A 20,758-nucleotide genomic window follows, 5' to 3' on the forward strand; every position below is an offset into this window, starting at 1 on the left:
AAAGCTGAGAAGTTAGGGGCAGCTAGATATCACAGTGGTTAGAGTGCCAGGTCTAGAGTTGGGAGGATCTGTTCTTTGATGCTTCCTAGCTGTGTGACCCTGGGCAAGTCACCTAACACCAATTGCCCAGCCCTTGTTGCTCTTCTGTCTTAGAATTGGTACTCAGAAGGAAAGAGTTAAAAAAAGCTGGAAAATTAACCTTTGTCCTGTAGTGTAGACAGAGTAAAGGAATGAGATTTTATTGGGAGGGAGAAGTGGAGTGAGGGGATTGCAAGGAGGTTTGACTAGCAGCTTGGGTGCTGGCTAGGAGGGACCTGAGAAAGGAAATCCAAATTTGTAGTGATGTTGTCCTCTGGCCCTATGCCTGGGAGGGTGGAGCAGGTACTTTAAGAGGGTGTCTCAACTGGTGCTTAGAGATCCTACCTCTGTCAAAACTACCAGCCTGGGGAACCCTGCAGATTCCTAGTCAAGTTGGAAATGCAAGAATTGCACAAGAGAAAGAGAAAAGGAAAATCTGTGAGATGGGAAAAATCAAGGACAATTTATGGCTCAATTGAGGATGGAGGTATAAGACAGCAGGTCAATTTTATAAATCATCTGAGAGGAAGTGGTTACAATTGCTTCTTATTTTTTCTTCATTTGGGGGTGAATTGTAAACTGAAAGTCAAAGTCAAGTCAAGTTTCTTGCATAATATGACTTGGGGAAGGTGGGGCAAGAAAGGGAGGATGCAAAGAGAGAAATTACATGACCATTTTGGCATTATTCATCTTACACAGGACGTTAGCAGCTGCAACATTTTCCACAGCCCAGCTCTGGAGCAGGAACTAGAAGGTATCTTTTTTTTCTTTTTTATGGGGAATCAGAGAAGGGAGAAAAAGAAGGGACCAAAATCAAAGAGGGATAAGAAAGGCAGAGAGAGATCAGGAAAGACCATAGAATCATTTTTAACATAGTATTTTATTTTCTCAATTACATTAAAATTTTTTTATATCTTCATTTTTTAAAGTTTGAGACAAATTCTCACTCTCCCTTCTTCCATTCTTTCTCTTCCCACTTCCTGAGACCCTAAGCCATCTAGTATAGATTTTACATGGAACACAGAATCATTTTAAGGTGACAGCCAGTCATCCAAGTGGAGATGCCTAGAGGCAGTTTTTCCTCCCTATATTCACGAATCTTTTTTTCTGAACTTCTATAACTGTGATTTCTGTAACACTATTGTCACCCTGAGTCCTTTAGATGGATTACTAGGTAGTTATTGATTTTTTAAAACTGTCTCGTAGGAGTTTGTATTATAACCTTCTTATAGCTTACAGATTGTAAATTTCTTCAGAGCAGTGATTTATGTTTTGTTTTATTTAATATCTCCCCCTCTCACTGCACATAGCCTGGTCCCCAGCTTAACTTGACCTGGCTTGAAGACACTAGACAAGATAAAAATAGGTACTGAATAGTAGACAGTATTAACCTTGGCCCAAATTGGGAAGTTGTTCAAGTTTGTCATTAGTGTCTCTCATTCAGTCTCGGTTGTCTTGAATCTCAGTTGTTCTTCTATTTTCCAGTGTGAGCCCCTTGAGGGCAATATCCTTGTTTTGGTTGTGGTTCTCTTGGTTCTTTTGTTTTATTTTGATTGTCTTTTTAACATATTTTTAAATTTGTTATTATAATATTATAAAATTTTATTTATTAACATTTATTTCCTTTTACCTTTTTTTAAACCCTTACCTTCCACCTTAGAATCAATACTGTGTATTGGTTCCAAGACAGAAGAGTGGTGTGACTGTGTGACCTTAACCAAATTGCTTCCTCTTTTGGGGGTCAGTTTCCTGTAAACTTACAGTGTTAGGGTTATGCCAGAACACTATTGATGAAGCTACCAAACACCTCCTGACAGAGGGATGATGAATTCAAGGTGCAGAAAGAAAAAATATAGATATCCAGTCATGGCCAACATGAGTGATTTGTTTTTGACTATTCATGTGTGCTATATGGCTTTTTTTCTTCTTTTTTTAATTGGCTGGAGAGGAGGGAAGGATATAAAATAAATGTTTGTTCATTAAAAAGAAAGTAAAGTGGGGCATCTGGGTATCTCAGTGGATTGAGAGTCAGGTCTAGAGATGGGAGATCCTAGTTTCAAATCTGGCCTTAGACATTGTATTACCCTGGGCAAGTCACTTAATCCCCATTGCCTAGCCCTTACCTCTCTTCTGCTTTAGAACTAATAGTAATGATTCTAAGACAGCAGGTAAAGAAGAAGAAGGAAAAGTAATATAGGGATTAATATAGTGTGGTAACAGAGCAGTTGGGTGGCTCAGTGGATTGAGAGCCAGGCATAGAGACTGGAGGTCCTAGGCTCAAATCTGGCCTCAGATACTTTCTACCTGTGTGACCCTGGGCAAGTCACTTTAACCCCCCACTGCCTAGCCCTTACCTCTCTTCTGCTTTGGAACCAATCCACAGTAGTGATTCTAAGACAGAAGGTAAGGATTTCAACAACAACAAAAGAAATGAATTATCAGTCAAGAGTATGCTAGAATCCTCAAGATAGCCACTTCAGCCTTGGAAGTCTTCCCAGTTTTGATCTTGACCCCTTCATCACTTTCACAGTAACATTTCCACACACCCTTTAGTTTGTACTCAAAGGGGGAAATCTTACAGAACAAAGATGATCATCTGTACTCCTTGCACAACCTGTGTGATTCATTATGCAACTTTGTTTCTTCCTGCTCCTCTAGCAGTTAAATGATAGATCTTAGCAAATAGATAGTGAACTTGTGTCCTCTTGGCTGATTTGATTCCTCATCCCCTTAACCCTTTATGCCCCCTCAACTTCATTGTGTCAGTTGTCTCAGTCACTGCCACCTAGCCCTCTCTGTCTCTCTTGTTTTCCCCAGTATTTACACATTCAACCACCTTCAACCTAAATCCTCACAGTGTACCCTGTGACAGGGGGCACTCATGTCCCAAGTAGACATTTTCACTGAATGTCCCTCATACATGGAATGCTCTCCCTCATCTCCAGCTTTGCCTTCCTTGGGTTCCTTCAAGTCTCAGCTAATATTTCATCTTTTACAAGGTCTTTACCAGTCCCTTTTATTTCTAGTTAATTCCCTCCTTAGGGAAATAGTTGGCTTAAAGCAGAGAGTGTTAGACATGGAATCATGAAGACCCAAGTTCAAATGAAGCCTTAGGTAGAGCAATATAGGACCAGAATGAGGTCACCTACACTTACAATGGGGCGTTAGAGAGAGGGGTGTGTGAAGGATCTAGAGAAATGGAGAGAGGGGAGAGATTGATCCTTTCCTTTCCTCTCCTTGGGGAAAGTAGCACAATCTGTATTCTAGAAGGACAGAATATGTCTCCTCAGAGATTAGGTTAAATATGGAGGTTGAGGACTGAAGAAGGTCCTAGAGAATTGACCCACTGCCTCCCCTCTTGATCTTGGCTGTTGTTGAAGGGCAGAGTAATTCTCCTGCCTCTGGATTTCCCATTTTCCCAACTGCCACCTTTCTCCCTTTTAGACCTGATTTGGGCACTCTATAGTCTGATTTGGAGCTAACTCCCCTCCTTGGGGAGAAATGTACAATTCCCCCAAAGCTTCAGTCCCCTTCAGTGATGTTAGAAAGCAGACCTGAACTAAAAAGATAACTCTTTATTCTGGGGGACACACAAAGCAGGGAGAATGGGGTGGTTGAATGAAGAAAGTGGGAATTGGGAATCCCTATAAACTAACAACTGACCTCCCCCCCCCCAAATCCTGAGGGTTCAGGCTGTCTACCTGACCCTCTTTTGGTCAGTTGTTGAGGTTATCCTTCCTCCTAATCTAATCTAGTTGTAAAATGAAGTTCAAGGACAATTTGGGGATAGAGAATCTTCTTTGGCAGATGGCTTTTTACAAAGCCCCAAATCTACTTTTATTGTCTTCTGTTGGAAATGGAAGATTATGGGGTTCACTGGAAGATGATCAATGCCCAGAGAGGCTCTCTGTTTCAGAGGCTTCCTCTCAGACCATACACTCCAGGAGGGTTCTCAAGGAGAAGTGAAGTAACTGCTTTGAATCCTCTCAACTCTTCTGTTCCTTTTTTGGAATCTTGGGTCTTCCTTGCCCTTCCCCTGCTTGGGTTGGTCTTTTGCATGCTGGATTCATTTTTTCTCTCTTACAGTAGCTATGTGACTCTTGACAAGTCACTGAACCTCTGCTTGCCTTAGAGTCCCGTCTGTAAATATAAGCATAATAGTAATATTACTATTACATAGATTACATAGAACATACATTTTATTTACCATATAGTATATATACTGTTATTAATTATGCTATATATACTATGCTGTTATTAGATATAGGCTATATAGTATATTATGATATACTATATAGAATTTATAGCATGTTATAATATATACTATTATCTGTATCATATAACATACTATTTCTATATATTATATACACTATGTTATATATAATATATAGTATATATAACAATTAAAATTAATTTTTCTGCTAGAAGTATTATATTTTTAGAGGTTTATTAAAGATTAAGAATTTAAAAAAATACAAAATGAGAAAGCATGTGTCTAGGCCCAGGGAGCCCATTTACAACCACTCACATCTTGCCTGCTAGGTCAGAAGCGGAAGTAGGAAGAGAGAGAGAGAAGAAGAAGAGTCCGTTTAAAAACCCCTCTCTCCTCGAGGTCCAGGTGATAACTTCACCTGAGATTATGGGGAACTCTGGGAGCTACCACGGAGTCCTAGGAATTGAAGTCCAGGGTTCAAACCTCCATTTTTACAATTCTCTGTCTGATCGTTTGGGAAAAAGAATTTCCCCAAAGGATCATGAAAACATAATCAACTTAACGATTATAATAATTTGAGGATGAGGAAAAAAAGAACAATAATTGCTGGACGCATTGACAAAAAGCCAGTTAGGGGGAAGTCCCCCTTGGCATGAAAGTATAGATACAAATAAATGTTCAATCAACCACACCCAAAGTTCATTCTTCATCTTCTTGTACAGCTTGTGGTCTGGAGGCTTCTTAATGGTGTCTTCTCCAACAGTTCAGTTTCTAGTTTCAGAGAGGTATCATCTTTCTTTACCTAAAAATCTTCTTAAGAGGAATTTAAACTTTGCAATTTAAAATAATAATATTTTTTACATTTCCCTGTGAAGAGGGTGATTGAAAAAATACAGGATCACTTAGGGATGCATTACTGAGGTATGAGGTATAAGAATCGATAAGAGAAATTAAAAAGACATCAGAAAAATCCAAATAAAAAGATAATTTCTGGATGAAAATATAGACTATCAAAGTCTTATGTGTAAAAATTCCAAGTAAAGGAAAAATAAATCTATAACAGGTCCTTGAATCAGGGCCCAATTAAATGATCTAAGCAAGTAAGCATTTACCCAACCAGTAGCCAGGACTACAGAAAGTTGCCACACTATGAAAGACAGAAAAGGGACCAGATTATAGGAGCCAAGTAGGAGCCAAGTTTGGGGATACTTGTCTGTATTTTCAGAGTGAGTGTGGACAGAAGGAAGGCCTATGTCTTAACAAATGTTAAACATCGCAACCCTGAGTCTTCACACTAGGTTCAAGACCTTTATATTGGCTTAGAACCACATCAATCCATCCTGGATTGGTTTATCTTTGGCCCTATGCAATCTTTGGCCCTGGCTCTTTTGTGTGTATATCTTGTCCTGGAATCAGACAGAATTATTAAGTAAAATCCAATACATTAAAAAAAATAATTAGTGGCATCATTTTTATAGTCTCAAGCTTTTGGGGCATGCATTGACATTATAGCAAATGTATTTTAAACTTATATTACGGCAAAATCAAAAAGTTAAAGAAAACCTTAATACTGGTGACGTGCTTCAAATATAAAAAGGAGAGGAAAAATTAAAAAAAAACTGAAATAGTATATTGTACATGCAAGAAAAATATAATAAAAGAGTTTTAAAAATGAAAATGTAGCTTATAATTCATTGACACACTGTGTCAGCTAAGAAAATATAGAATATAAGGCTTTCTCACCAAAAATGGGATCCATTTCCTCTTCATATCTGGCCATGATCCACTGTGAGTATAAGCAAATGAATTGAGTATAGTATATAGTGGTAGTCTCTCGGTGATCGAGTATGACTATTGTCTTTGTGCAGTTTCATCTACGGTGTACCCTCATGTGGTTTTGAAGTCCAAAGGCTGAGGCGCAAAGTTTGTGGCACACGGGGCATGGGACGCCAGTTGTTACGGGAACAGTACTACAAATATGTAGGGATCAGTATCCCCAAAATTCTCAATAGCCCAGTTAATTACAATAGCAAACAAACACACTATCATTTTTTACACATGAGTTTCTGTATGACATTTTTTAAAAGCCTATGAACTGATGGATATTTGTCACAATTTTTACAATCATAGCAAATATTTCAACTTTGGTAAACATATTTTTAAACAAAGTAAAACTCATTTTTGGTTTAGAACATCATCAAGAAATCTAGAGATCATTCTGGTGGAAGTAAAATGAGCTGAAGAGTATAAATGAGAGGTGCTCCCTTTTTTTTCTTTTGGGAGGCTTCTAGGGGTACATGCCCTGGGATTAACTGCCCAGCTTCCATTCACATTTTTTTTAAATGAGGAAGGTGGGGTTTATAAATGTATTTCACTTCAGTTATTAAAATGGGCCTTACCTTGTGTTAGGGGCAGGCAAAAATGACCAGAGATTGTTAAGAAACAATTCTAAAAATCATGTCTAAAGAACCCTTAAAATTACAATTAAATTCTTGGCTTATTAAAGTTGTATATAGCTTTTGAGTCCATCTATCCTCTCTGTGACAATTTACAAAGCCAAAAATAGAAAAGCTGTTTTTAATATGGGTTTATTCAATAATGTTTGTTCAGCATAGTTATAGGGGAAAAGCAACAGAATTTAACAGTAGTTAAAACCCAGTACATTAAAATGATTCAGTGTAGCAATAGTATTGAATGCAGTAATATATGAACTTAAAATTACAAAGTTAAACCTTAAACAAAAGAATCAGCAAATGCAATAGAATACAGAGATTTTTATAAAACATTGGAGTTTGAAATGCCTTCAGTCTCTTTAAAGTTCCTTTTTTTTTATCCATTTAGATGCCTATTGTCAGAAGGCAGAAGATTGGTAATGGTTAGGCAATGGGAGTTAAATGATCTGTCCAGGGCCACACAGCTGGGAAGTATCTGAGGCCAGATTTCAACTGAGGACCTCCCATCTCTAGGCCTGGCTCTCAATCCACTGAGCCACCCAACTGCCTCCCCAAAGTTGGCTAAAGAGTTGTAGGGTGCTGAATTTTCCCCCTGAATCTCATGTGAAGTAAAGAAAAGGATCAACGCAGTGAAAAGATATCCTCTTAAAGTAGCCATGCTTTAAGTTCCTGTTTGGAAAAACCTCTACCTTTTTTTTCCTTTCTTTTTCCCCTCCTGTGATCCCCTGCCCCCAGTCCACATGGAAGATAATTGTAGCCTAAGGGAAAATTACCCCTGTTTTTTTTTTTTACCAGCTTGTGGAATATGTCCTGAGCCTGAGGCTGTGAGCCAGAATTGCTCTGAGGCTAGAGTTTGCTGGGCGGGCAGGTCACCAGGTGATCGAGATTTGGGTCAAACAGGTCCAGATGCTGGGAACAGGAGCTGAGCCGAGCCGGCCAGGAAGGGTGGGCAGGTGAGAGATATTGAATCAAGAAAGTCCAAAGCAGATGGCTGCAGGTCAGAGCTGATCAAGATAGTTTTCTAAAAAAGCATCTTGGAGAAACATGGCTTAAAAAAACAAACAAACTAGGCACTAGCTATTAGTTACGGTAGACAAAAGATCAGAAGATTGAGGGTATTTTGTTTTCCTGAAGAGTTAAGCCAAACTGTAGCAGTTAAAATTAGGCTTCTCTGCCAGAAGTATTATATTTTTATAGGTTTATTAAAGATTAAGAATTACAGAAAATACAAAATAAGAAAGCATGTGTTTAGGCCAAGAGAGCCCATTCACAACCACTCACATCTTGCCTGCTAGGTAGAGAGCTGCGTGTGTTCAGAAGCGGAAGTAGGAAGAGAGAGAGAGAAGAAGGCAGAGTCCGTTTAAAATCCAATGCAGCTGAGGAAGTCTCCAGGTGTAACGATTTTTCATGCCACTGGACCCAGGCTTCCAACGCCAAGAGAGTGGGACTGTCTCTGGGCATCGACTTTTTCCACTTAAATCTCCTTCACACACAAACGTCTTTGTGCACACTCATCTATCATAGATGAAAATGCACAAAGACAATTGTCATCCTCGGTTACCGAGAGACTACTACTATTACACAATGCTATATATACTGTGATATATAATATGTAACTATATACAGACTATCTAGTTTATTATATACTAGTGTATATATATTATGTTATATTATGTTATTATATACTATATAGTATATATGCTATTGTTATGTATGCTATATACTATATATATACTATATACACTGTTATACATACTATGTAGTATGTGTGGTATGTTATAATATATACTATATACTATGTTGTTATATATGTTACATAGTATATATAGTTATTCTATATATTATTTACCAGACACTGTTATTGTATATACTCTGTAGCATATATAGTATGTTAGTATGTATACTATATGTAGAATAACATATACTATATACTATATTATTATGGTGTAAGGGGTAAATTTAGGGGTTTTTGACTAATATATTATCCTTATGGTTGCCAGGGATTAATTCAAATCCCAACAAAAATATTCAAGTCAGTTTGGAAATTTCATGGTGGCTTAATTAATATAGAGGGAAGGAATTAAGAAGAAGAGAGAGGGAAAAGGGTATAAGATTTCTCCGACCTAGCCTGAGCCAAGGGCAGTTCAGAAACCTTCCAGCCATGAGGCCTCCTCCGAGATGAGGAGCCTCCTAGGAGAATGGCATTTTTTTAGGAAAGATAAAGGGAAAAAAGGAATCAGCCTAAACTCTGAGAGAGCTCAGGGAAGATGCCTCACCTGAACCACTTTACTAAGCTTCTCCCAGGACTGTATCAACGATGCTCACCACCAAACCCAGACAATAGCTGCAGCCACGCCAAGAAGCCTCCACTACCCAATGAGAGCTAGAGCCTCCTCTCCCCAAAAAGAACTGGAGAGAGAAAGTGACATGACCTATATAGACCAATTTTTTCATCACTTCCTGCATCTCACATGTACCAATGGTAGCTTAAGTTTGACTTAAGAAAGCCTAGGGGGTCTATAAGTTGTTTCTGATTTGTCATTTGCTAGCACATGTCTGTCATAGCCATACTTCTCAACACTTAATCCTTAAGTAGGGGTGTAGACATTCCTGTTTTTCAGACTAAGCAGGGTGGAGTAAATCTAAAATTCACAATAGATACTATAATGTATTATATAATGTTATATATAGTAATTTTATTAGTAATGTTATATATCATATGCTTATAATATGATACATAATATTAATAGTAGTATTTATCTCCCATGGACTATTGTGAGGTATTTATAAAATGTTTTACAAACTTTAAAATATTATATAAATATTAGCTCTCTAACTTAAAATGATTATCTCTAACTTATCCTGTATACATCTTGCTTATACATTGTCATTTGGATGTTATCTCCCCCATTAGACTATGAGCTCTTTGAGGGCAGAAATTATTTAGTTACTTTTTTTGTTTTTCATAGTATCCCTAGTGCTTAACACAGTATCTGGCACACAGTAAGTGTTTGGTCAATGCTTATTGACTTGACTTCATGGGTTGGTACCTCAAATAGGAAAAGGTTTCTGTCTCCAAACTATGGGTTGTTCAACTCAAACTTCAGCCTTGATTTTTTTTTTTTAGCTAAAAAAAAAAACCAGTAACAGAGATGGAGAAAGAAAAAGAGAGAGAATCTTTCTCTCTCCCTTCAATGGAGAACATGGACAACCAGGGATTGACGAATAGGGTAATTTCTGTTTCTTCTTTCACTGAAATATGGGTGTTGGCCTCAATATCATTGTCTGATTTTGCTGGTCTCCAAGACTTACATAGACTTTGTCCATGCTTATAGGGGGAAGAACCAGACATTCTGGAAATAACAAGGAATGAAGATATAGGAAATAACTTGGAGAAAAAGTCAGAGCTTTCCATTTTTGAAAGGTGCAGTATTAAATTTAATGAGGATGAATTTAAAATCCTACAAAAATTCAGAAAAACCACTCACAGGTAGTTTTCACTAGCTCTCTCTCATATCTAGAGCTCCTATCTCTTTATCCTCACCTCCTGGTTTCCCTGTCAGCTAAAGTCCAACCTTCTGTAAGGCATCTTTCTTGCGGGGCAAGTAGGGGGCTCAGTGAATAGAGAGCCAGGCCTAGAGATTAAAGGTTCAAGGTTCAAATCTGTCATCAGATACTTCTTAGCTGTGTGACCCTGGGCAAATCACTCAACCCCAGTTGCCTAACCCTTTCCACTCTTCTGCCTTAGCACCAACATATAGTTGATTCTAAAATAAAAGGTAAGGGTTGTATTGTTGTTGTTGTTGTTGTTGTTTTATAAACTGCCTTTCCTGGTCTTCCTTAATCTTAGTGTTTTCCTTCTGACACTAACCCCAATTTATTCTGCTTGTTTATACCTGGTGAGGTATTGTCTCCATTGGGCTGTGAGCTCCTTGACAGCAGGGACTGACTTTCTTGGTGTCTCCAGTACTCAGCCTAGTGCCTGGCACATAGTAGGTGCTAGTAGTCTGACCGATTGACAAGTAGAGCATAGAGGGCAGGTTTGGGAGGCAGTTTGTGTGACATTGGGGATTCTGAGGATTTTGGTGGCCATCAGATTCAATATGAGTCAGTGGTATTATACAGCAGGCAATAGAGACAGTGTCCAGATGAAGGAAAATGGAGGCAATGTTTCATTCTGTATTGTTCAGATCACCACCAGGGCTATTGTGCTCCATTCTGGTCACCACATTTTTGTAAGGACATTGACAAAGTATAATGTGGCCTTAGCAAGATGATGAGAGGATGGGTAGGAGTTAGGGAGTATCGCTTTAGAGCTGGAAAATCTAAAGATAAAAGAAGAGAAGCCAAATTTGAACAATGGTCATTCACCATTACTCTGCTAAACAGGTATTACTGTGTGGGAGGGCAGACATGCATTCTCTTAGCAGGTGCCATTTTCCATATCTATTCTAATATTTAACCTTTCTATCCATAGTCCTTCAAGTCAAACCTTGATTCTGCCCAAAGAGTCTTTTCCCCTCTCCTCTGCTCTCCTCTGCTCTTCTCTCCTCTCCTCTCTGCTCTCCTCTCCTCTCTGCTCTCCTCTGCTCTCCTCTCCTCTCCTATTCTCCTTTCTCTTCCCTTTTTCCTTCTTCCCCTTCCTCTTTCTCTCTGTTCTTCTGCCTATATCTCTGTTACTCTATCACTCTGTTTTTTTTTCTCATAATCTCTCTTTCCTTTTTGTTGTTCTGGAATTGCCTCTTTCTCTGTCTCTTTCCTGTCTGTCTGTCCATCAGATTGAGTTCTTTGAGAATAAGAACTAACTTTTACTTCTTTTTGTATCCCCAGCTCTTAGAATATATCCCGCACATAGTCATGATTAATAAATGTTTATTAATGAATATATATTAGTAAAAGTCTGCTTAGACTGTTCCTTTCTCAGACCTTTGATTTCACCCCTATCCAAAGGCATAATGTTATAGTGGAATGAATATTTAGATCCAAATGTCAACTCTGATGCTTACCCATGTCACCTTGGACATAGTCCTCTCCTCTCCTCTCCTCTCCTCGCCTCTCCTCTCCTTGTCCTTCAGTTGATCATCATATAATATTTCTGTTATTGTATATATTGTTTACTTGGCTCAGCTAAGTTGCTTAACTTCAGTTTGTTCTGTGCAAAAAGAGGGAATTAAATTTCATGGTTTTCGAAGTCCCTTCTAGTTCTGCTTCTATGATCCTTTGATTTAGCTCCACCCTCTTGAGCTGATTCAGGTTAGTAATTCAGTCTTAGTTGTCCAGGTACACTGAGAAGTTAGATGACACCCTCCAATTCTCCCCAACAAAAATCCTTCCTGGAAAAACCACTATCTTCAGAGAGTGGGGAATTGGTCCCAGAGAAACAAGGAGGTTGGCTTGTAGGGTGTAAAGGAAGCTCAGAGACATCAGAGATAAGTGAGGAGGGAAAAATGAAGAGATAGAGTCATTCTGTTTCCCTCATATTAGCAAGTACTCCTAACAAAGCAGCCATTTAGGAAACCTCCCTTTCCTACAGATTTCCAGTCTGTAACTATATTTCTGATGGACTGTTCAGAGATGAGATCCTGGGGGAAGAAAGCCCAGAAGGGCTTCTCAGGAGACCATTGATCCCTTTTCTGCTGCAGAAAGTGACCATTGTGCATTCAGTAACCTTAGGGGACAGCTCTGAATGAAGGCCTTCTTTGAAAGAGACATCATGATGCTGATACATGTGGGTCCAAGCTGGGATGGAGTTTGCTGTGATCTCTGGCCCAGAAAGGGTAGATTTGATGCACCCCAGATGAGCTTTCTTCATGCTGAAGCGCCTTACCTGCTCAGTTCTTCCATTGATTAAAGATAGATTCTATCAGGAACCAAGATGTCCCTTCTAGGATGGGAATCTGGGAGCCAGTGAGAAGGAACTGAAATCATTCTAACTTCTTGCTATTTGGTCTTCAATCAGGGGGAGTAAGCAGCCTTTCTCCAAGGCAAGACATTTCTACAAAATTCATGCTCAATTGTTCCGGAGAATACTATTGGGCCTCCTGATTACAGGTGAGACTCTGAATTCAGTTTGTCTTCAAATACTGGGAAGTTAGAAACTAAATCACTGTGGGATTGGAGCCGTGCCACTATAAATAGGCTGCTAGGTGGTACAGTGGATAGAGTGCTGGGCCTGGAGTCAAGAAGACCTGAATTTAAATTCTTCTTCAGATACTTGCTAGCTATGACAACCTTTCTGTGTCTGTTTTTCATAGTAAAACTATAGGGGATATTATCCCCTACCACACAGGCTTGTTGTGAGTTTCAAAATGAGATAAAATATGTAAAATGCTCTGGAATTTTTGCTTTTTCAAGGTTTACTAGAATGTCTTTAGTCACAGTTGAAAGTAAGTATTAAAAACATTAATTTCTCCATATGGAAATACACTTAGAAATATATTTATTTTATATATTTTCAATATATTTAGAAATATATTTATATATTTTATACATTAGTATATATAGAAATATATTCAGCAATTTCTAAAACCTAATTTTTCTTTTAAAACTATACCTTTCATCTTAGAATCAATACTATGTATTGGTTCCTTTATTGAATTTTTTTTAGTTACATGTAGAAATAATTTTTGACAATTTAGGTTATTTTTAGGATGCAGATTGTCTTCTTCCATCTCTTCTCCAATTATTGCTTCCAGGTAGTCAATAGCCTGATGTAAGTTATATGCCAGTACTTTCATGAAATATATATTGCTCATGTCATGATAGAAGGCACATATCTTAGTATATACAATAAAAATCTCATAAGGAAATGAAGTGGAAGACTGTGTGATTTGATCTGCATTCGGAACCCAACAATTCCTTCTTTGGCTGTAGATTGCATTTTCATCATAAGTCTGTTATGATTATCTTGGAGACTTGCTTTGCTAAAGATGGTTTTGTCCTTCAGTTGATCATCATATAATATTTCTGTTATTGTATATATTGTTTACTTCGCTCTGTTCAATTTACTTTGCATCAGTTCATATAAGTCTTTCCAGATATTTTTTAAACTCATCTTGTTTGTCATTTCTTATTTTTTAATTATTATATATTTATTTATTTTTAAAAATCCTTACCTTCCATATTGAGTATTGGCTCCAAGGCAGAAGAGTGGTAAGGGCTAGGCAATAGGGGTTAAGTGACTTGCCCAGGGTCACATAACTGGGAAGTGTCTGAGGCCAGATCTGAACCGAGGACCTCCATCTCTAGGCCTGACTCTCAATCCACTGAGCTACCCAGTTGCCCCCTTGTTTGTCATTTCTAATGGTATAATAATATTCCATTACAACCAGATACCACACCTTCTTCATCCATTCCCCAAGTGTTTCCCCTCAGTTTTCAACTCTTTGCCACTACAAAAAGTGCTGCTAAAACTATTTTGGTCCCAGTAGCTCCTTTTCTCTTACACTAATCTCTTTGTGATATAGGCTCCAGGAGTGGTATTACTGGGTCAAAGAGTATGCATAATTTTATGGTCCTTTGAGCCTGATTCTATATTACTCTTCAGAATGGTTGTATCAATTTACAGTTCGCTCAACAGTGTATTAGTGTCCCAATTTTCCCACATTCTCACCATCATTAATCATTCTTCTTTTTGGTCATGTTAGTCATGGTAGGTGTAAGGTAGAATCTCAGAGTTGTTTTAATTTGCATTTTTCTAATCAGTTGTGATTTGGAGCATTATTTCATATGACTAAGGACAGTTTTAATTTCTTCCTTTGAGAATTGCCTATTCATATCCTTTGACCATTTTTCAATTGAGGAATACTTTGTATTCTTATGAATTTGACTTAATTCTCTATGTATCTGAGAGATGAAGCCTTTGTAAAAGACACACGCTATAACATTTCCCCCCAAATTTGTTGTTTCCCTTCTAATCTTGGTGCATTGGTTTGGTCTGTACAAAACTTTTTAAAAATAATTAATTAATTAATTAAAATGGAATATTTTTCCAGGGTTAAACAATTCGTTTTTTCTTTCCTCTTTCCTTCCCTTTCCTTCCCTTATTCTCTCCCCCCTCCTATAGCCAATGAGCAATTCCACTGGGTTTTACACATGTCATTGATCAAGACCTATTTTCATATTATTAATATTTGCAATAGAGTGATCATTTAGAGTCTACATCTCCAATCATATCCCCATTGAACCATTGTACAAAACCACTTAAATTTAATTAAAATTATCCATTTCATTTTTTTTCTAATGTTCTCTGTGTTTTATTTGTTCATAAATTCTTCCCTTATCCTTAAGTCTGACAGGTAAACTTTTTCATGTTTCCCTGATATGTTTATGGTGTCACCCTTTATCTTTAGATCAAGTATCAAGTATTTTGACTTTATCCTGATGTGGGGTGGAAAATGTTGGTCTATGCCTAGTATCTGCCTTACTGTTTTCCAGTTTTCTCAGCAGGTTTTGTCAAATAGTGAGTTCTTTCTCCCCCAAAATTGGTTTATTGAACATTAAGTTGCTATAGACATTAACTGCCATTTATGGATTCTCTAATCTATTCTATTGATCCACTACTCTATTTCTTAGCCTGTACCAGATTATTTTGATGATTTCTGTTTTATAGTATAGTTTGAGATTTGGTATGGCTAAGCCTCTTTCCTCCATATTTTTTTTTCATTAATTCCCTTAATATCATTGACCTTTTGTTCTTCCAGATGAATTTTTTTGTTATTTTTTCTAGTTCTAGGAAATAATTTTGGGGTAGTTGGATTGGTATGATACGTATTGATTCTAAGACAGAAGAGCAATAAGAGCTAGACAATGAGGGTTAAGTGACTTGCCCAGGGTCACACAGCTAGGAAGTGTTTGAGGTCAAATTTGAACCCAGGACTTTCCATCTCTGGACTTGGTTCTCTGTCTACTGAGCCACCTAGATGCCCCTAAAACCTATTTTTTTTTTACATGAGAATAATTGTACATTTTGTAATCATTAACTGAGTGGTTACCATCCCTTTTATATAATGGTTCATCTCTCTATATATGCTTATCTCCTACCCTTTCTCTGTACTTGATGTAATAAATTCCTATCTCTTTATTTTACAGCAGAAAATTGTGTTATATTATAAATATCATCATTAATGATAAACTATATAGACAAATAACATATTGACAAGTTGTTCAATTCTTATTTGTGTCTTTCTGTGATCCCATTTGGGGTTATCTTGGCAAAAATACTTCGGTGGTTTGCTATTTCCTTCTCCAGTTCATTTTATAGAGGAGGAACTGAGGGAAACAGGGTTAAGTGATTTGCCTAAAGTCATATAGCTAGTAAGTGTTTGAGGCCAGATTTGACCCCATGAAGATGAATCTTCTTTATTCCAAGCCTTGTACTCTATCTACTGTGCCACCTCTTTGCCCATCTTGGCAAGTATCTACTTCCAAATTAGGTTCCTAGAACATGGCAAAATAGTTGTTTCTGTTTTAAAAATAAATTAATAAATGCATATTTTGGTTAATGGGAGGAAAGTAATCAGAAACTTGTCAATGCTATAATTTGCACTGGATATTGGCCTCATTTTTATTTTTTGAGAAAAGGAAAATTTTGAAGTTAAATAGATATTTAAAATTAGAATTCATTTGTATGGAAAGAGCTAATATGATCATATATTTGAAAGGAAGAAAAATAGGTACTGAAATGAAGAGAAGGGGCAAGAGAGTGACATTACTGGACTAGTGATATCATGATTCTACTTCCCATTCAAGTTTAAATAGTTTCCAAAAAATAATTTATATACTTATATCTTTAAATTATGAAGCAGTCTTCTTTTTTTTTATTGTCCCAAACCACAAAGAAAGAAAGAAGAAAGAAAGAAAGAAGAAAAAGGAAAGGAAGGGAAGAAGAAAACAGTCATGGGTGTGGACCCAGCTTTAATCACTCTAAAGTCCTTCCAGATCAGTGAACATCTATCCTTTTGCAAATCTCAAAACACTTTCTAAACATTAATGATTATTATGGCTAGATTGGTAGGGGGCAGGTTAGTTGGTGGGTTTGTTTCACTGATTAGAGCTACTAGTCTATGCTATGATCATGTCTCCCTTGCTTAAGGGAGAAAAATCAAAGAAGGATAGGTTGCTCAAGGCAGAATGGGCTCAAAAGAGGAGTTATGAACCAATCACTTAACCTGGATGGACCTCAATTTTTCATCTGTAAAATGGAAAACCTCCAGTTTTGAGAGGCAATATGACATAGTTATAGGAGATAGGTACCAGAGTTGGGGTCAAAGCCCATCTCAGATACTAGTGATGTGACCTTGGGTAAATTACTTAATCTGTCTGTATCTCAGTTTCTTCATCTGTAAAGTGAGGGTGTCAGATTGACTGATCTCTAATGTCCTTTCTAGCCCTGAAACCATGACCCTATGATCCTTCTCCTTTTAAATCTATGAAACTCAAGACTCTAAATCCATTACTCTTACCATGCCAATGCTGTTTCCTTAGTCCAACCTCTAATTTGGTAGTTAAGGAAAATGAGGCCCAGAAAACTTTAGTGACCTCCCCTTGCTTTCCTACTAGTTAGCGATATAGCTAGGATTACAATCCGGGTGTTCTTACTCCCATTTTGGTCTTCTCTCCACTATGATATCCTGCAAAATTCTATGGAAAAATACTTTGTACCAAGGTTTGTCTGCTGAAGTTTCTATTACCTCTCTTTTTAAATGTTCCCTTGTCTTTCTATATACCTCAGGTTGTCCTCTTTCTGACTCTCAGAGGACTTCTCATACTTATAACGTGTCTTCTTCCCTAGTGAGCTTTCAAAACAAAAAATGGTTATAGAACTATTAGGTACTCACCATAGGTTGGCATGGGTGGAAGTGATTCTCTATTGTAAAAATGTAAGTATCCGTGAGTTTTCTTGACCACAAAGCATATGAGGATGTCAGAAGGATTATAAAACAGATCTGGAGAGGAAAAGAACTTTAGAGGTCTACACCTAATGGTGAGGAGTGGTCTTGGGCTTCTAACATGGGTAATAAGCAAGGAAGAAGTTCAGAAGCAAGCAGTAGTAGTGTGGGTTAGACCCCAGGAGCAGAGCAGGGTCTTAATTTTAGTTTCTAGCATAATCTAAAGCCTGTGAAGGAACAATTAGGGTAGGGATCTCAGACTGAATGTGGCTGAAGGTGATGCAGTGAATGAATAAAGTGCCAGACCTGAAGTTAAGAAGACTCATCTACCTGAGTTCAAATGTGACCTTAGACACTTCCTCATGGTATGACCCTGGGCAAGTCTTTTTGTCTCAGTTTACTCATCTGTAAAATTAACTGGAGAAAAAAAAAGGAAAACCACTCCAATATCTGTGCCAAGGAAACCCAAATGGGGTTATGATGGGTCGTACACAACTGAACAACAGCATAATTCTGTCACTCTGAATCAGCGGACGTTTCCAAACTGACTGATAGAAGCTGAGTCCAGCAGCAATCTTCTATTGCTCAGACCCAAGAAATTGAAGACCTCAGATAAAGAGGCAGTGACAAGACTTTACCCTGAATTGGACCATTTGGGGAGTACTTAAAGTTGGCAGATACCCAGCCTGAGCTGACCCTGAGATTCTGGAATAAAACAACACTCAAAACCCTCAACAAAGCAGCCCACACATTTCCTCCAGAAGCACAGGGAGTCTGACCCTAACATAAAGTCCAAAGTCAGAAAGTAGGTTGGGATATTAAGCAAAAAAAAAAAAAAAGAATCCCACTATTATGGGGCAGGAATTCTCAAGAAACAAATCTGGAAGAGTACGTCTTCAAAATAACTACAATCAAAGCCTCAAGCTTTGTCACAGCCAAGGCACAAAATTATCAAGAATTTCTAGAAAAGATGAAGATTTTTTTTAAAAAAGAAAAAATATATTTATTAAGGAAATGAAAGTGTTAGAGGAAAGAATTGGAAAAGAATTGAGAGTTATAAAACATAAATCCTTGCCCAAGAAACAAACTCCCTGAAAATTAGAATGGATATGTAAAATTTAAAATTATATCTCTAATAATAAAAATATTATATTTTATGAGGTTTATTAAGGATCATTAGAAATCAAGGAATAAAGAAGATACAAAATAAAAACCATGTGCCTATGGCTGATTAGTCCATTTAAAATCCCCGCACTTAGCTTACCACTATACTTGCTACATCATTGCAAAGGAAGCAAAGAGCACGTGGGAGGCATTACTGCCAGTTAAATACCAATTGTGATCTTGCCAAGGTGGAGACTCAGGAGAGATTATAGGGAATTCTGGGAAATACTAAGGACTTCTGGGGAATGAAGTCTAGGGGTCAAAATCTCCATTTATACAGATGAAAGAGAAGCCAACGACTCATGAGACAACAAGAAATATTATCAAAATACTGAAAAAAAATAGAAAAAAATGGTAACAGTCTTATAGTAAAAGTAACTGATCAGGGAAACATATTAAGGAGAAAAAAATTCAGAATTCCTGGACTGCCTGTACTCCATAATAAAAAAAAAAATTTAGATATCACATTCCAAGAAATCTTAAAAGAATACTACTTGCCCAAAACTAGAGGGCAAAGTAGAAATAGAAAGAACCCATTTGAAAATAGATTTTGATCAATGACACATATAAAATCCAATGGCATTGCTCATCAGCTATGGGAGGGGGGTGGGAAAAGGGAGGCATAGAACTTGAATCTTGTAACCATGGAAAAATATTCTAAATAAATTAATTAAATATAATTAAAAAATACTGCTGTGATATTAAAAAAAAAAGATCCCATTTGTTACCTCCTAAAAAATGCTGCTAAAAGAAAATTCCCAGGAATATAATAGCCAAAATCCAGAGATTCTGAGTCAAGAAAAATAGTTCAAGCAGTTAGAAAGAACTTAAGTACTGAGGAGTAACACAATAAAAATCTTCAATGAAGAGAAACTGAGGGACAAATATTAGAGTATAATCTGTTTATTGTTAAAGCTAGCAATGACCATACTAGAGATAACAACTCTACAGTAATCAGATGCACACCTTATGATCCAAGTAGCTTTTTATATAGTTTGGTAGTTATATAAGATCCAGTGATAAAACTAAACTGACTGTGATTAGTTTGTATTAGAAGCCAAGTGTGGGTTACATTTTTCTGATTTGCAAGAGGGGTTTCTAGAGTTCAAAAAAAGAGTTAGTCAACATCCTCTGGAAATCCCTGTGACAGTTATTCCCACTCCACCACATACCAGAGATATTTGGTGATAGGAAAAACATCTCCTGACCAGGCTGACTCATCCTTCTTCCTTATCTTCCTCAAGGCAAGTCCATTCTCAGTTGCACTCACAGTCTTCTACCAAGTCTCATACAAACTTTTTTACCAAGTTCGATACAAAACTGTTCTAAATCTAAACCTTAGAAAATGTTTTCAATGATTACTAAAACTCTTAACTATTAATCAGTCACCAACTATTAATCAATTAGTAATCAATAATTCACAGGAGTCACAGTCAGGATCACATATGATTAAGCAGCATCCAATAAAAATTACCAGATAGCTTGGAATACAGTATTCTAGAAAGGAAATAGACTTCCAGTAAAGAATAATGACCCAGGAAATCTGAATATATCTTTAGTGGGGGGAAAAAATCAACTTTTAATAAAATAGAGAATTTCCCAAGTATTCTTGATGAAAAGAAAGGAGCTGTAAAATTCAAACAAAGGAGTTAAGAGAAAAGTAAAAAAGTAGGAATGGTCAGATGGCAGGAAGGTCTATTAATTGCTTGATGTTTGATCACATGCAAAATTTGAATGAGGTGGCATCTAATAACTCTTATTCTGGAAAAGGAAGGTTAGGGGAAATTTCTCACAAAACCAGGTTATATGAATACATATCTATAAAAGAAAGAGATGGGGTAAAGCAAGTAGGTGATATATGAACCTCACTCTCATTTGAACTGATCAAAGGAGGGAAGTATACACATACACCCGGAAATACAGAAATACATTTTACTCAACAGAGAAATTGGAAGAAAGTA

At 37.2% G+C, this 20,758-nt stretch overlaps 1 protein-coding gene across 1 annotated transcript in view; it reads left to right on the forward strand.

Moving 5' to 3' along the window:
• Positions 1 to 692: 692 nt before the first annotated feature.
• The window catches only part of LOC100013132 (sodium/nucleoside cotransporter 2), a 51,027-nt gene continuing 30,961 nt past the window's right edge, over positions 693 to 20,758 (forward strand). The window contains exons 1-4 of the mRNA XM_007472482.3: positions 693 to 832; positions 9,872 to 9,974; positions 10,080 to 10,168; positions 12,704 to 12,795. Of these exons, the coding sequence (XP_007472544.2) occupies positions 9,897 to 9,974; positions 10,080 to 10,168; positions 12,704 to 12,795 (259 nt within the window). The 5' untranslated portion in view covers positions 693 to 832; positions 9,872 to 9,896. The remainder of the gene's footprint in view (positions 833 to 9,871; positions 9,975 to 10,079; positions 10,169 to 12,703; positions 12,796 to 20,758) is intronic.

This window comes from Monodelphis domestica, chromosome 1, assembly GCF_027887165.1.
Source record: "Monodelphis domestica isolate mMonDom1 chromosome 1, mMonDom1.pri, whole genome shotgun sequence".
NCBI lineage: Eukaryota > Metazoa > Chordata > Mammalia > Didelphimorphia > Didelphidae > Monodelphis > Monodelphis domestica.